This window comes from Muntiacus reevesi, chromosome 4 (genome assembly GCF_963930625.1).
Source record: "Muntiacus reevesi chromosome 4, mMunRee1.1, whole genome shotgun sequence".
NCBI lineage: Eukaryota > Metazoa > Chordata > Mammalia > Artiodactyla > Cervidae > Muntiacus > Muntiacus reevesi.
In genome coordinates this window covers 107,864,720-107,880,509 of record NC_089252.1, presented here as the reverse complement: position 1 = coordinate 107,880,509, position 15,790 = coordinate 107,864,720, and the positions used below count along the sequence as shown (strand labels likewise).

At 58.3% G+C, this 15,790-nt stretch overlaps 1 protein-coding gene across 4 annotated transcripts in view; it reads right to left on the bottom strand.

Annotated features, from left to right (window-relative positions):
• Positions 1-15,790, bottom strand: part of CACNA2D2 (calcium voltage-gated channel auxiliary subunit alpha2delta 2) — a 141,632-nt gene that overhangs the window by 71,426 nt on the left and 54,416 nt on the right. For all 4 annotated transcript variants that reach the window (XM_065933616.1, XM_065933615.1, XM_065933613.1 and 1 more), the window contains exon 3: positions 1,851-1,967. In XM_065933616.1, the coding sequence (XP_065789688.1) occupies positions 1,851-1,967 (117 nt within the window). The remainder of the gene's footprint in view (positions 1-1,850; positions 1,968-15,790) is intronic.

Genomic DNA, 15,790 nt, shown 5'->3' with positions numbered 1-15,790 from the left:
GGATCTGGAATGAAGCGGGGAGAGAGGGACAAAGAGAGAACGAGAGAAAGGAGGGCAGAGTGTTCAGTTCTAGGCATAAGGCACAGGGGTGGGACATGGTGCACTGGCTGCTTGAGGCAGGCAGACGGTTCCTACAACCAGAGGATACTGTCGCACCTCACAGGGGCGACCATAGCAGCTGAAGGCTTGGCTCTGCCTCCTCCCCATGACAGTCCACTTCCCCAACTGTCTCCCTGTCTGTGACTAGGAGAACCCCAAGGTCAGGCTGGGCCCAGCTCTGGGCCCTCTGGGTCCACACTGGGTGGGATACCCTCAGGGTCCCCCACTCTGGTCCTGGATGCTGGCCTTTCCCTAGTTCATGATCCCAAGTCACCTGGCACAGGCAGGGGATGCCAGGGGCACAGGAGGGCCCAGCTCCTGGAGAAGGGGTTCCTCATTCCCTCCCAGGGCCTGGATGTGGTGTGGGGTTTGGCTGCTCTGATTTGACCCTGCTGGGACACTTGCTAGTGTGGTCTTGCTCGTTAAAAAAGGACAGCTTTACTGAGATACTATAAAATTCACTCACATAAAATATACAATTCAGTGTTGGTTTTTTTTTAGCCTTTCAGAGTTGTGCACTCATCACCACATTCTAATTTTAGAATATTTTCAGCATCCCCAAAAAGAAACCTTGTACCCATTAGCAGACACTCCCTGTCCCCTCCCTTCCAGCCCTAGGCAACTGCTAATGTACTTTCCATTTCTATGCTTTTGCCTATTGTGGACATCTCACAGATATGGGATCACACAATAGGTGTTCCTTATGACGAGCTTTTTTCCCTCAATATAACGTTTTCATATTCATCCACGCTGTCATGTGTACCAGTATTTCACTCCTTTCTGCTGGACTCGTCTCTGTGACACAGGCAGGGGCAGGAGCGGTTTGTGCTTCTGATCTGGGGGCAGCCTGGACCCCCTCCCTTCTTTCCTGCACAACCCACCCAGGGCACCCTGCAGCTCCGGGAGCCTTTTTCCACCTGCTCTCCCAGGGGTGGGTCGAGTACCAGGGTCTGCTGGCTTTGCAGACCTGGTCAGGGGGACCAGGAGGTCCTGTCACCTCGCAGGACCATGGTGTCTTGGAGCCGAGAGGCACAAGCTCTCAGCAGAGATGGGAACACAGAGGCCCAGAGGCAGGTGGAGAAGTCGTGGGCAGAACAGGAGCTCCAACCTCCAGCATCACATAACCACAGCCTGCTCTGTGAGGCATTCAGGGCCCTCCACACTCCCCCTGCCTCAGAGTCTGCAGGCCACCTTCCCAGCCACTAATAGGTCGCTATCCTGGCCAGGGGGGATTCCCAGGTGGCTCAGTGGTAAAGAATCCGCCTGCCAATGCCAGAGACACAGGTTTGATCCCTGGGTTGGGAAGATTCACTGGAGAAGGGAATGGCAACCCACTCCAGTATTCTTGCCTGGAGAATCTCCATGGATAGAGGAAATCTGGCAGGCTACAGCCCATTGGGTGGCAAAGAGACATGACTGAGCACGCACGCACACATACACATCCTGGCCAAGTGCTCACCCCTGGCACATTCATAGGCAGAGTGGAGGAACAGGAAGACCTCAAGCCCAACAGAGGGCGGACCGGGGTTGCCACTGTACCCATGCAGGGCCCCCAAGGCCCCAGCTCCACATGAAATCATCTTGCTCCTGCCAGCAGATGCCCATAGTCCATGTGACAAAGCCTGCCAGTGATGGCCTGGCCTGGCTTCAGAGGGCCAGGAGGGCTGTGTGTTCAGGGTAGGTCGGGGAGGTGCCCTCACGATGCAGGCCACTCTGCCTGGTCCTCCCTCCACCCACACAACCGCACCTACCTTCAGGGCCTGCACCTTCCTGTCCAGCAGGCTCTCAATGTCCCCCGCCACCTTCTCCACCAGCTTCTGAGGCTCATTCTCCTGCACCTCAAACAGATTCCTGTTGTCCTTGTAGATCTGGAAGGAAGCAAAAGCCTGGGGTGAGGCCAGGGTGATCCCCCACTCCTGAGACATGGCTGAGACATGTCCTGAGGCACCCTCGCTGCACAGTACCCCACGGAACGGTCCTCACCTCTACCTTGACCCCAGCTTTGGCCATCGAGAGAGAACAGGGAGGTCTGGGGGTCCCGCCCAAGCTCCGATAGACGTGGAAGAAGTTCAAGGCCATGGCTCCACTGCTTGCACTGGTTGTGTGAGTCTGGTGGGACGAGGTTGTCACCACCTTCTCTGGGACTCAGGGTTCCCTGTCCAGGGGCCACAAGCGGCACCTCCCTGACCGGCTCAGGTTTGCTAATAACAGCGGGGGGCGGGGTGGTGGTGGTGCTGCTGGATGGGAGGCAGGGTGCTGTGGGGAGATGGAGCCAAGAGGCACATTCTGTACACCACATACCGACACGAAGGTGTTCTCACACTCATCAACCCACACATGCATCACACACACACCGAGCCACCTCTCCACACAGGCTGAGGCATCCATACCCCACTTTGGCTGGCACTTCCCCAAAGCACTTGCAGAAACCACTGTGGGAGTTTGGTGTGCCCCGAGGGGCTCCTCTGTCCTGGGCACAGAATATGGGGGCAGGGATCGGGGAAGAAGAGGCGCACGGGAGGAACGAATCTGCCTCCCCTCTTCCTTGGTGGGGCTTGGCCTGTGTGCACACGCATGTGAGGATGTAAATCTGAGAGTCAGCATCTGCGTGTGTGAATGTGCGCTGTGGCTCAACACACACCCATCCGTGTGTATGAGCCTGAGTGTTGAGATGGGGTGGGGGTTAAGGCCGCTAGACGAAGTCTGGGGGCTGTATGTGGACTGTGGAACCAGGTTTCCGTGAGCGCCTTTGTTCACGACAGGGGTCTTGGGTGTGTGCACGTGTGTGTATGTGTGTGTGCGCAATTGTGCACTGCACACCCCTACAAGTGCCTCTGAGCCTGAATGAGCCCCCATGTCCATCCAGGTGACCCCAGGAAATCTGAGCCGCAAGCTGGCTCCTTCAGCACAAGGTCACGGGCTGGTCGCCACGACAGAACCGCGGCCACCAGACTCTGCCATCGGGCTGCGCAGAAGTGGAGGGATGTGGAGAGGCAGAGAGGAGGCGATGGGGAGGCGATAAGGAGGTGGGAGAGGCCGCTGACGAGAGACAGACAGGCGGGGGAGATAAGGTCGGGAGAGTGACAGGCAAAGTAGGCAGATAAAGGCCTCTGGCATGTGACAGGGGAGGAGGTGGGGGACCGGGTGCCTTCAGAGCCCCGGCCTGCTGCCCAGCAGGCCCCTGGCAGCCCAAGGGTTAAAGCACCACTCAAAGCTGGCTCAGGCAGTCTCCTCCTCCCACCACCCCCATCCCTCCCGGCTTCTCTTTTCTTTTTGTCCTTCTCTTAGAACAAAATAATTTGTGGTGAAGTCGCTCCTTCCCACAGAGCCGCGGCGATTACAGGGAGAGTCACGGGCCTGGCTGCATGGCCAGGCAGGAGGGAGGCCCCCAGTGGGCGCCGGGTCAGGCTGTTTCCCGGGCTTCCCAGGGCCTGCCTCAGGCCAGAAGACCCCAGATGGAAGACAGTGGTGGGGTCAGAGCCCAGGGGAGGTCACAGAAACTCAGGGAGGCCAGAGCCCGGGGCCCACTGTGGGAGAAACTGAGGCTCAGAAATAGGAGAGGACAGGTCAAGGCCACACGACTGTGAGGGGCAAAGCCAGTCACCCGCCGTCCCTGACATCTTCCCAGGTTTCGGGACATGAAAGATACACACCCTTTCCCCATCCTGGACCACCGCCCCCAGGTGTGTTGAGGCCTCACTCAGCCACACTGGCTGAAACTTCTGTCAAGTGCATCCCGGCCGGTTGGCGTCAGCAGGGGGCGCAGCCGCCTGGCTTCTCTGGGCAGGGGATGAAGTTCCCATACTGACTCCCCCATTCAAGGTCATTCCCTGGCACTCCAGCAGTCAGGGCTGTCCATGGTGGGGGCAGCCCTGGTACTGGAGGCTGGACCTTGCAGCCTCCTGACAGCTCTCCTCTGGGAAGCTGGGGGTCCCTCTGCTCTGGGTCTAGGATGGCCCTGGGGAACCTGGCGTGGTGCTGAGCCAGGGCTCAGGGGCCGCAGAGAGAGTGGGTTTCCAAGTGGCAGGGTCACACCCAAGGACGGTGACAGCAGATGCAAGGGCTTGGAAGCAGGGACCCTGCTAAGAAATACCCCATCGCGGTGTCCGATCTGTTAAATCAGAGAATGGCAGTCCTCCTCTCACACGCTGATCAAGGACCAAAAGACTCATGCCACAAAGAGCCTATATTAGTTTTTGCAGCGTTATTGCTATTGTTTAGGATCACCAGAATTCTGCGGACGGAATCATAGCCCCATTCCTGCCCCTACTCTCCCTCCACTCTCTCCCAGCTAGGTCTGAATACTTAGGATCCAAAGCCTTCCGCTCCCACTGCTGGGCAGGCAGCCTTGGTCTCCCCCAGTCTGCCCACCTCCCATCCCGCCCACCCTCCCAGGCCTCCTTGGGCAGCCCCCCTTCCATCAATCAGCCTGTCTTTGTCTCCACCATCTTGGCCTCAGCCACGGTGGTGATAACAGGGGGGCCTACACACAGGGACGCCATGGACAGTCTACAGCCATGGCCACCTCCCTTCCATTGCTCCCCAGGCACTGGGTCTGTGTACAAAGGAAACATCAGCCAATGCGTGTGCCCAATTCTGTGTTCAGGAGAAAAGCTCCAGGGCCAGCACGACCTAGGTCTGACTCCTCCACCTCCTCCTGCAGATGTGCTGTCCTTTGGAGTTTGGGGCCACACCTGCCAGGTTTTCTTCCTGGGTCTACCCAAAGACCCACCATGGCATCCTTTTCTCCCCCTATTTTTTTCGGCTATACCATGCAGCATGCAGGATCTTAGTTCCCTGACCAGGGATGGAACCCGTGCCTCCTGCAGTGGAAGCATGCGATGTCTTAACCACTGGACTGCCAGGGAAGTTCCCATTATGATATCCTTCTGCTGGGTGCTGGTGCCAGAATTCGAGGCTGCTCAAATTGGCAGGTGCACTCAGACCTCTGGGTCCCTCCTGCCACACCTCTGCTCACACTGTGTCTACCTCCCCTGCCTGCCTATCTATATCCTCCCTAGAGTGAGGGTAGGGCAGTGGGCAAGAAGGAATTTCTGGGGAGATAAGGGCACAATTCCAGAACTGCAGGGACTGGTTGAGTTGAGCTCTAGCCAAGCCTGCCCCCCAATCCCAAATGAGCCCCTGAGAGGCAAGAGCCCTCCATCCTCCCTTCCCAGGTGCCACCCCTCTCAACGTCCCCCTGGACCTGCTCCAGCTGTCCCCGTCCCCTGGGGTGGGGCCCTGAGCTGAACCCTGTGTCCCAGAGATCCATGCGACACAGCCCAGCAGATGGTCCCACCCGGGGGAGAGGTCAGCCCCCCACTGATGCGGCCCGGGGAGTGCTTTCCACCTGCAGGCCCGGCAGGAAGTCCGGGAGGGCCCAGGGCAGCTCCAGAGCACCAGCCTGGCTCCCCTCAACCCCAGGCACTAGCCCTGGTCCCTGGAGCGAACTCAGAAGCAATGGAAAGAGCAGGGCGCCGGGCGCAGGGCCTCAACAACCACAGCAGGACTGTGTGCCCGCTGGCGTCCTTGGCCCAGACAGCTAATTGGAAAAACCCAACAACTCCCACAACAGCACCGCATGGCCCCCAGCTCGGCGCCGGCAGCCGGACCAAGGAGAAAGAGACGGGGGCCAGCAGGTCTACCGGCGGTGACAGCTCCACGCCGGCTGTGACAGAGGAGGAAGAGACAGGGGCTTCATCCCCCAGAGGAGACGGTGAATGGCAGTGGGACCGGGCAGCAGACTAGGGTATAGGCCGGCTGGGACGAGGGGCACATGTTGGGGAGAGCAGGAGACACAGCGACAGAGGTGCTGAGTGACAGTTCAGGAGGCGGTTTGCAGCCCCTCGTTCCCAGCAACTCCCGGCTCCTCCATCCTGCACCACCACCCACGGCCAGTGCTCAGCTCCCACGCCTCGAGGGCACCCCTTACCAGTGACCAAGACCTGTCCTTGCATGTCTCTCTCTCCTCTCCCTCCCACCCACTTCCCTCAACACCCCCACCCAAGCCCCACAGTGCTGGCCGCAACCCCACCCCTCTCTCAGCTTCAGTTAACTCTTTTGTGAAGCAGCATGTCTGACCAGCTTGCCTTCTGGCCTCGGGAATTCCGGGGCCTGCGGGGGCCCCAGGGACTCTGCCTAGCCTCCTGCTCCCAGAGGTGTCCACACAAAAGGGGAGGTGGGCCTGGAGGACGCTTGGAGGAACAGTGACCTTGGACAGGGAGCGCAGATGCTTGCAGGGGCAGATGGAGCCAGCCTTAATCCTCCCAGCTCCAAACAGTCCTGCCTGGGAGTGGAATAAGCGCTGAGGCACCTGAACACGGGGCAGCCACACAGGAGACAAAAGGCCCAGGACCGCTGACCTGGGCAGCCCCCCATCAGACTGTTGAGGCATTTAGCTAAGTCCCAGAGAGTCAGCAGCAGTGGGGCCTGGACCCAAGTCAGCACCCAACCTGCCCAGGGAGAGGAGGAGGGTGGGAGAGATGGATACAAAAATGAGAGCAAGGGATGCAAGGGAGAGGATGGAAAAGGAAGGAAGGAAGAGGGGCTGCGGAGGCCGCAGAAACAGCCCTGTTTGCCGTGTGTTGACTCTGGCCACCCAAAGGCTGCTGCTTCATATACTTGGCCTCTCTGATATACAAGCCCTGAGGAAGGACCATTCTGATGGTGCCCGATTAGCAGGTAGGGCACTGAGGACCACACAGGACAGGTCACGCAGCTGCTCAGATAAGAATGGCCACTCTTCTCCAAAGTGCTGGCTTTAGGTCACGCTCTCTGCAGTTCTGTTCCCTGCACTGATCCCCAAACTTGAAAATGAGGCGCAGGGGATCAGCTTGGAATCTGGGCGGCCTGAAAGGGGCCTCGGGGACTCAGAGGGATACTGGAAGGCTGAGGCCCGTGGAAGGCAGGAGGGCCATTCTGCAGGGGAGGAGGGTGGATGACCAGAAGAACCAACCTGCTCGGCTAACCAACCACCCAGCCCTGGGAGTTAAAACAGGCACGCGTGTGAGGCTCTTCTCTGCAGTGAAGGTGAACGGGCCCTAATCTCTGGAAAATTAAATCAGAAAGAAAATGGAACGAGAAAGATTTGATGGAGGCTGGGCCCTGCTGCTGCCTGACTCCTCAGGCTCAGGCTCAGCTGGGGCTTCAGCTGGGTCCTCTGGCGTCCTGCCCCACTTCCCCTGCCCAGGGCGCTGAGCAGGGTACAGGCAGGTGGGGAGGGGGAGCTGAACCCCAGGATATGGCCTTCCTGGAGGATTTACTATTCTCCAGCCCCTTTTAGCCACATCTCAGTGTCTCCCTAGGACTGAAAGGAGCAGTTGGGGGGAGTTTTAACTGCCCAGCCCTCAGGTCAACAGGTTCCTAGAGATGGTGGGACGACCTCCCTATACCGGACTCCGTGGGCAAGCAGTGGGAAAGACACAGGATCTAGGGTTGGAGACAAGGGCCAGCTGCTGGATGGGGTACATTTGGGCCAGGGATCAGGGGAGCCTTAGGTGGGAGGATAGGTAGGGGGCTTTCGGTGGCCCAGAGATCCTGAGCTGGGCCCAGAGGGAGGTGGGGGGATGGACGGACTGGCAGTGACCAGCTCAGGGGCCCCAGTCAGTCAGGGCAATGCTGGCCCTTGCCCTCACCCCCACCAGGCTGCTGCTGCACCTGTCTTCTCCCTTCACGGAGAAATCGAGGGTATTGACATAGCTGCTAATAACCACCCTTGAAAACCACAGGGTGGACGGAGTAGCCAGTTACCTCGGCACCCTCCCCCTGAGGGCACTCAGGACAGATCCGGGACAGGCTGCAAAACCAGGACGTTCCCCGTGTCCAACCACCTGTGAGCCCCACAGCCCCGTTCCTCTGGGGCCGCCCACACCAGGTGCATGAAAAGCCTGACCCAGCTGCTCCGGGGACACACCAGGCCCTGGGCTGTGTGTGTGTGGCAGACAGCGAACTCCCTGGGGCAGGGGTTGTGGCCCCCTCTGGCCTTTTGGAGTGGGGTTTACAGGAAGGCAAGGGCAAGGGGTCCCGGAGCCTCAGAGCACATAGTCAGCGCACCGGCAGCAGGTTAAGGCCCACTCGGCGGCAAGCTTCATCAGCTGCCACATTAGGGTCCCATGTGGTCCTGCCATGCCCCCACCACCCTGTGGTGGGCTGGCTCCACAGTCAGTAAGCTGTATGTGGCGTCATGTCATGTCACATGCAGTTTGTACATTGTGAGGCTGGTTGTCACATCAGTAATAGCTAACCTTCATACTGAATGGGACTTCCTGGAATGAACCCTCTGTTTAGAGAGGTTCGCAGATGCCTACCTGGGCCGCTACAATGGGCCCTGCATGGGCTACAATGGAGGACACAAAGGCAGAATGGGAATGGGGAGGAGGGCTCGAGACCTGGCTTCCTGGAGCAGATGACAATGCGGCCCTGCTGGGTTGGTGGCCCACTAGTGGCCCGCCCCATCCCATGCCCTTACATCCCCACTGGGGCACTCACACTCATGCCACAGGCTCTTGTTGGGGTCTCTGGAGCCTGGGGCAGCAGAGATGGGCCAGACCTTGTCCCTGTCCCCCTGGGACTCAGCACCGGAGGGGAGAGATGTCCACTTGGGCTGTTAACGGCAGAGGGGTGGTGGTGGGGCAGGTGTGTAGGAGACATCTGTGAGTGAGGCTGGTCTGCCGGGGTAGGGAGGGCAGCAAGGGTGTATGAAGGAAAAGACTGGGATAGATTTTCAGAGGGGAGGTCATTCGAGCGGAGCCTGAAGGGCTGGGCAGGAGTCTGCCAGACACGGGGGTCACTGGGGGTCAGGGACTGCCGGAGTAAAGGCAAGCGCTCCCGGGCTGGAAGCAGGGAATGGATTGCTCAGTATCAGGAGCCCAGAGGTGTGCAGGGGGGAGAAGGGAAGCTGGGGGGACAGGTTCTGATGGGAAGGGAGGTAGATACCCAGCTGGTGGGGGATGGAGTTGGGGGATCCTCAGGGAAGGAGGGGCGTGGCCCAGATCACAAGGTGAGGAGGCCCTGGTGGCTTCATGGCCCCTTGGCCCCCGAGAGGAAGCTGCCAGGGGCTCTCAGAAGCAGATTCCCTTTGAAAAATTCACAGAGGCCTAAAGCCCCCCGCCACCACCCCCAGCAACGCCTCCCTGTTTTTAAAGTTAAAGTTTAGTTGACTGTCATCCATTACTGCAATTAGTACATTATGTCTAATTATGCAATTAGTGTAAAAAGTGCACTTGCTGCTGAGAATGGGAAATTACGCTGCCTCGTTACGCTGTAAAATCCATGTCATAAAAAGGCTCAATCTCTTGTTTTTCAAAAGACACAAAACCCAACACAAAACAATAAACCAAATCCTCCCAGTTGAGCTAGGGCCAGGGTGTGCCAATCTCTCTGCACTTGTTCCCGTGCAGACCCCCGCTTCTGCAAAGCGCTATCCCACCCTGGCCCCGGGGCAAGGCAATGACCCGCCACCAGGGAGCGCTGACGCGCAGCCCACTCCTAGCTGCGGCCAGTGTTTGCAGCTCTGCAACAGATGTGAATTTCTAAGCTGATTTTAAAAACCATGGCAATCCTGATTCTCCACCTGTTATTCCAGATCCAACTTTGAACCTGGACTCCAGCATTAAGGCTTGTGTATCTTAGGTGAGAGTATCCTGCAGGGGTATGGTTTCCAACCAGCTCCAAGAGACAGAGGCAAGGTTCCTGAGGGCAGCACTCTAAGGTTCCTAACGGCGCCTGTGGGGAAAGAGGCATATTGCAGCTCAGGGGAAACTGGAGGAACTTTCTCACACTCAAATCCTAATAGCTGTGTCTGGATAGGCAGTGAGCTCCCCACCACAGGAAGTATGCAAGCCCCATCTGTCAGAGATGCTTAGAAGGGGTTCACCTCGCACAGCAGCTGGGCTCTAGGCTGCCGTAGTTAGATAGCAGCATCCCCATGGCTGTGTGTCTACATGAAGCCGGCCGTCTGTGACTCTATCTTCCCCAGGTTCTGGCTCTCTTGGTGATCAAGGGGATATGTGGAGATAGGTGTCGGGGGAGAGAGGAATCTGACAGGGCGTCTCCCTTCCAAAGGGGTGACGGTGTCAGACAACCAAGTCCATGGGAGCTGGGGAGGGGGCACACTCCTGTGTCACTTCAAAAGCAAAAGTTTCATGGTCAGGTCTCCATTACCCACCACCCAGCTCCAAAGTCAGAGGTTTCAGCTCTAGCATGGCCCACTTAGTGCCTGCCTAAGAAGCCCTCTCTCTGAGCCCCTTCCTTCAAGTTCCCACCACTCCTTGTGTCCCAGGTGCTTGACCCAGGCCTGGTGCCGGGGTGGTACAGGGGGGTCATGAAGACTCCTTCCTAGACAGAAATCTGCCCTGGCCTCAGGGGTAAGATGCAAGCACCTCCCGCAGCTGCTGCTGCCGAGCTCAGACGAGGCGGTCACAGAGCAGAGAACTTGAGATGTGGAGCCCCCAGCACCCTAGGGCCCATGGGGCACTAGGAGCCTTGCGACGACCCCCACCTGCAACATGTACGCCGACAGCTCTGGGCGCGTTGAGGTGTCGTGCCATGCACACTCCGATGGAAACACTTTCTGAGAAGGCAGCTGGATTTGGGGGAGGGACGGCACCTGGACCCCACTAGAGGGGGATACATGTTGCCTATACTCAAGGTGTGGAGTCCCTGGACAGTTCCAGCCTTCTGGCCCTTTATCTACTCAGGTGATCTTGGAGAGCAGGGGAACCATGTCATGGCCTGGCCAGGTGGACACCTGCCATGGAGACTCTCAGAGCCCCCTGGCCTCTTGATTTGGTCCAGGATAGCATCTGGATGCGGAGGGTGGGGTATGTGTGTGACCCTGAGCTGAATCAAACTATAGGCAAGATCTGGGGGCCCCTGCGCGCTCCCCCTCCCTGAGCTGGGAGCCGCCGGCTGTCGAGGCAGCTGGGAGGGAAGCTGTGCCCAGCACGCCAGCTGGCACGGGGGAGTGCGAGTAAACATACCCGCACTTTCCCAACTCGCAGAAGTCGCCGGGTGGCGGCCGGCTGGTGTGGGCGCCCATGTTTACAGGGAAACAGATTGTTTGTGCCTGCGTCTGGGCCCCCTCACCGCCCACCCTGGCTCAGTTCCCTCCCGCTGCTCTCCACCCCGGGGGGGGGGGGGGCCCGCCTTCCTTTCTCCAGGGCTCCTCAGCCTCTCAATGCAGGAGGATAAGGACAGTGATGATAGGCACCCCCTCATCCCCGTGTGGTCAGATAGGGCTCAGCGCATAACCCACTGAGGCACAACAATTCTGAAAGGCAGGGACAGCCACTGGTCCCACTTTACAGCTAAGGAAGCGAGGCTCTGGTAGATGGAGAAACCGGTCGAGATTGTAGTTATGAATGGAGGGACCCGTGATACTGGGCATCTCAGACCTCTGTCGTCAGTTCTAGGCTCCAGGGTCCCTCCGTCACTGCTCCCACCCCAGATAAGCCCAGTCTGCCCTTTACCTGGGTCAGCACCTTGAGCAGCCCTGGCCCGGCATGGACATGGACATGGACATGGACCCTGGCCTGGCCTTGGACATGGACCCCGCCCTCTCCTTGACCCAGCAGCCCCAGCAGAGAGACTAGGGCCTGGCACTGGCCTGCTGTCGGGCCTCTTCAACCCCTTCACCTCCGAGTCCCTGTCTTTGGCTCCGTAAGGCCCAGTGTCTCCACTTTCAGGAGTGAGAGAACTGGCAGGACGGGTTGGGGGTCTGGGAGCCAGGGTGGGCAGAGGCTCCAGTGGACACTTGGTTGGCCAGGGAGGACTCTGACTCAAATTTCACAGAGCCAGCTGTTAGCAGGATCTCATCTAAGAGGGCTGTCCCTCAGTCTAGAGTTGGCGGAAATTCACCCCCATAAATGCCCTCATGAGATAGATCTGAGGCTGGCCCCGAGGCACAGTTCTGAAGGCCAGGGAGCAAAGGATAAAGTTGGCTTCCTCTGCCCGCATCACCTCCATTCCAGTCCTCCCAACACTGATAGCCCAGGGTGGGCCACCCTCCTCAGGGGCTGGGGCAGGGCGCTCAGGGACTCCAGAGGGGCCAGAAACCCACCTTTCCCCAAGTCTCCAGGCAGGTTTCCTGAATGGGAAGGCTCATCAGATTTTTCTTCATCCATCCCCCCTCCGCTCCCCCAGCTGTGACAAGGGCCCCAGGAGGAAACTGAAGTGCCAAGAGGGTCAGAATCTGTTCAAAGGAGACCTTCCCACTCCGGAGTCCCCCTGCACTCACAGCCGAGAATTGGCTAAATAACTGCAGGTCTGAGTTCCTGCCCTGCTCTTTACCAGCCGCGTGGCTTGGCATGAGCCTTCACCCTCAGCCGGGCTTTCTGGGGCATTCCTCAAAGATGAAAGGTCAAATGCAAGGTGCCGCTGGCTTCTCATGGGGCCTCCTTCCAGGGTCGCTCCCGAGGCTGCCCCACACTGTCCTGTAAGGGCTGACTTTCCAGGACTTGCAGGCTGGAAATCTACCCTTCGCTGCTGAGACTTGCTGCTGAAGACATCGCCCAATAATGACAGCGCCAATTACAATGAGAGGCCCTAGGGCTGTCTGCTCTTGTGAAAACACTGAATCTTGGCATGTCAGGTATGGAGAACAGAGGCAGAGATGGAGGTAAGTCCAGGACTGGCTGCGGCCTCCCATGGTGTTAGGGGCCCCTTTTGGGGGCAAGGTCATCCCAGGGCCCTGCCCACAGCCAGGCACTCACTATAATTCCAGGTATGTGTGTCTAACCCACACACCAGCTCACACGCCACATCTACTTCCAGGGCCCGGGAAGTCGCTTGCAGATCCTGCCCATGATTTACACTGAGGCTTCCAGAAAAGACACCACAGTTTGGACAGACCAGTCCACTGTCCCTGGATACCCTGGAAGGAGGCTCCATGAGAAGTCAGCAGCCCCAGGCCTGGATGAGGCTTTGTGGGTTTCTATCCACACATCAAAAGGGGGTCTGCAGTCAACTGAAATGTTTTCAGCAGTGCAACTTTTCTGGCCCCAGATGGTTGGGGCTACTTGAAGGTCACGTCCCTAAATCTTCCTGGTGGACATGATGCTGGAGAGGCTCCTAACAGCACAGAGGGCTCAGCACAGAGGGCTCAGGGGGCAAGGGCGTAGCCTGACAGACAGTGGTCTCTGGATCAGCATCCCCAGGAGGGCTGAGCCCCCTCCTCTGGTCCCAGTGCCCGAGTGTCAGGCGCTGACAGGCAGTGAGGACCTGAATCTCATTGGTGGTGAGTGTGCAAGCGCATGTGGGAGGGAGCACACCCACGCCTGGGCTATCTTGCTCACGTCCTGTCGGCCTCTTCCAGCTCCATCTTAGTCCTTCTCCGAGTTTTTCTTTTTCTCCTATTTTCAATTTATAGGCTCTTCTTGAATTTTATGTATCCTTGTAAGTACCCTTAAATCTTCTGGAGAATAAGTTGGCGGCATAAATAAATAAATAAACAGGATGGAGACACTGAGGCCCTGCACATGCTGAAGATACACTGGGGACAGGTATGCATTAGGGATGTGTAGGTGCCCAGGATATGCACACGCAGGGGACTCACGCCCCGAGGGAATCTGCTCTATGCAGTCATTAACAGGCTCTCCTGAGCCCTTATAGGAGGGCTTGAAAAATCCAGGGGGGTGACCACACAGGGTTTTCTAGAGCTGGGAGGCCAGTGATCTCCATATCCACTGTCAACTGGGGCTCCTGGGCGGGCCCTGGCCCCTCTCTGTGCTTCAGTGTCCCCTCACCTCACTGTGGGGAAAGAGGGACAAGCCTTGGCACCCCCCTCAGCTCCAGGTTCTTTCTCCATTAATGCGAGAACCTCAGGGGCCACTGGGACCAACATTTATCTTCACCGTGACTGTACTCAATGTTTGCCTTGCAAATGAACTGTGCGAACAGGACCCACTGCTCAGCCACGCCGATGAACAACATTGCGAGGGTCCTTGGTCCGAACAGTCATGAACTTCAAAGTAAGTGAGTTGTGCTCGGGGGAGGCAGACACTGTGCCTGGACTCCCTCTCCAGGTGGGCCACCTCCTTACTGCCCAGCAGACACAGAGATCCCCCTCAGCGAAGGTGCCAGGCTGCACCAGACAGCTCTGGGGTACACATTCCCTCCTGCACACACGGGGAGCAACCATGGTTCGAATCAGTAGACGAGGTGGTCCTTCCTGCCCACCCCCGCCCACAGACAAGAGGATGCAGGAACGCCACGAAAACAGTTGATCTCCTTACTGATAGTGGGCGAGAAAAAAATTATCTCTCCCTGAACACTAAAAATAAAGCCCAGTCTCCTAAAAGCAGGGCCCCTCTCAGCTCATGGCTTAGAGAGGCTTTGTCGCTAAGTCCAAACGTAGATTTGCTGGAGAAGCTGAGAGCACTAAACCCTGGGCTGCCTCACCCAGGGGCTCAGCCTTGGGGTAAATTGGGGCCCCCCACCCCAACCACTGCAGTACAAGGTGGAGCAGTGAGCCCAGATGACGCTGTCCAAGGTAGGCAGGAAGAGGGCAGCAGGAACCGGGTCCATATGCTGCTGGAGCCCAGCTAATGGGCTAACAAATGAGCAGGTCTTGCCTCTAAAAGGTGATGAATGAGCAGTTGCCCAGGAGAGCGGAGGGATGGGCCCCCTCCCCACAGCACTGCTCAGGCTCAGCCCTGACTTGGCACCTATGCCGTGCCCAGCCCAGCCCTGAGACTCCCCAGGGGTGGGGTGGGTGGGGGCTGGGGGTGACTGTGGGTATGGGCAGGGGGAGGCCAGAAAGGGCATAAAAGGGCAGCCCCAGCCTTGGAGGACATCCCCAGACAAACCCAGACAGGGAGCCTGAAGTCTCCAACTGCCTGGGCTGCCGTCATACTGTCTGGGGGGTGCCACTGAGGAGGGAGGTTGACTGACTCTTCCTTGAGACTTATCCCCTTGCAATTTACCCCAAGACTTATCCCCTCCCCTGAGCACTACACACACTGCGCTGGGGGGCGTGGGAGCCTGTGCCCTAAGGACTGAACAGACTGGGGAGAGATCTGAGGCTGGGTCCCGGGGGGCCACCCACGGGATGGGGCGCTGCTTCTCCCACACAACTACAGGACTGTAGCCGCCCAAGCTCGCAAGGAGGAGACCTGTAGGCAGAGGTGGGGAGCCGAGTCGAGGAGGGGTCCAGGGCTCTGACTCAAAGCAAAGGTCGGCCTCCAGTGAACGATGAGCCCCATCACAGAGGGGATCAGCAGAAACTGGCCCGTAGGCCCCAGCCAGTTCTCTTTGGTGAGGTAGTGAACCAAATGGTCTTAAGTTTGACCTGAAAGCCTGATATCCTCAATCTGCCCCCCAATCATTATGCAGTCCCCCTCCTCCAGGTACTCAGGACATTTCAAGGGGGCAGGGTTTCTGCACAGTGACAGAGGATCGGCCCGGCTCCCACTGAGAGCTGTCTGGCCAGGTGAGGCAGCCCCTGACCCAGGTCCTTTGTGGGCTCCCTGTCCAAACAGCCCCCAGCCCCCGACTTGCACTGCCACCCCTACCCCCACCCAGCCTGCCCCCACCCGTGTAAACAGAACCTGCCCGCTTTCTCCCAGGGGCTGCTAATTCCTCGCCAGAACTGCTCGGACGTGAAATTGGAGTGAGACAATGTGTGTTTAAGGAAATGAATCTCGCATCTTAAGAGGCTCGGGGAGCCCGCCCTGCACCCCCCATCACCCCGCCC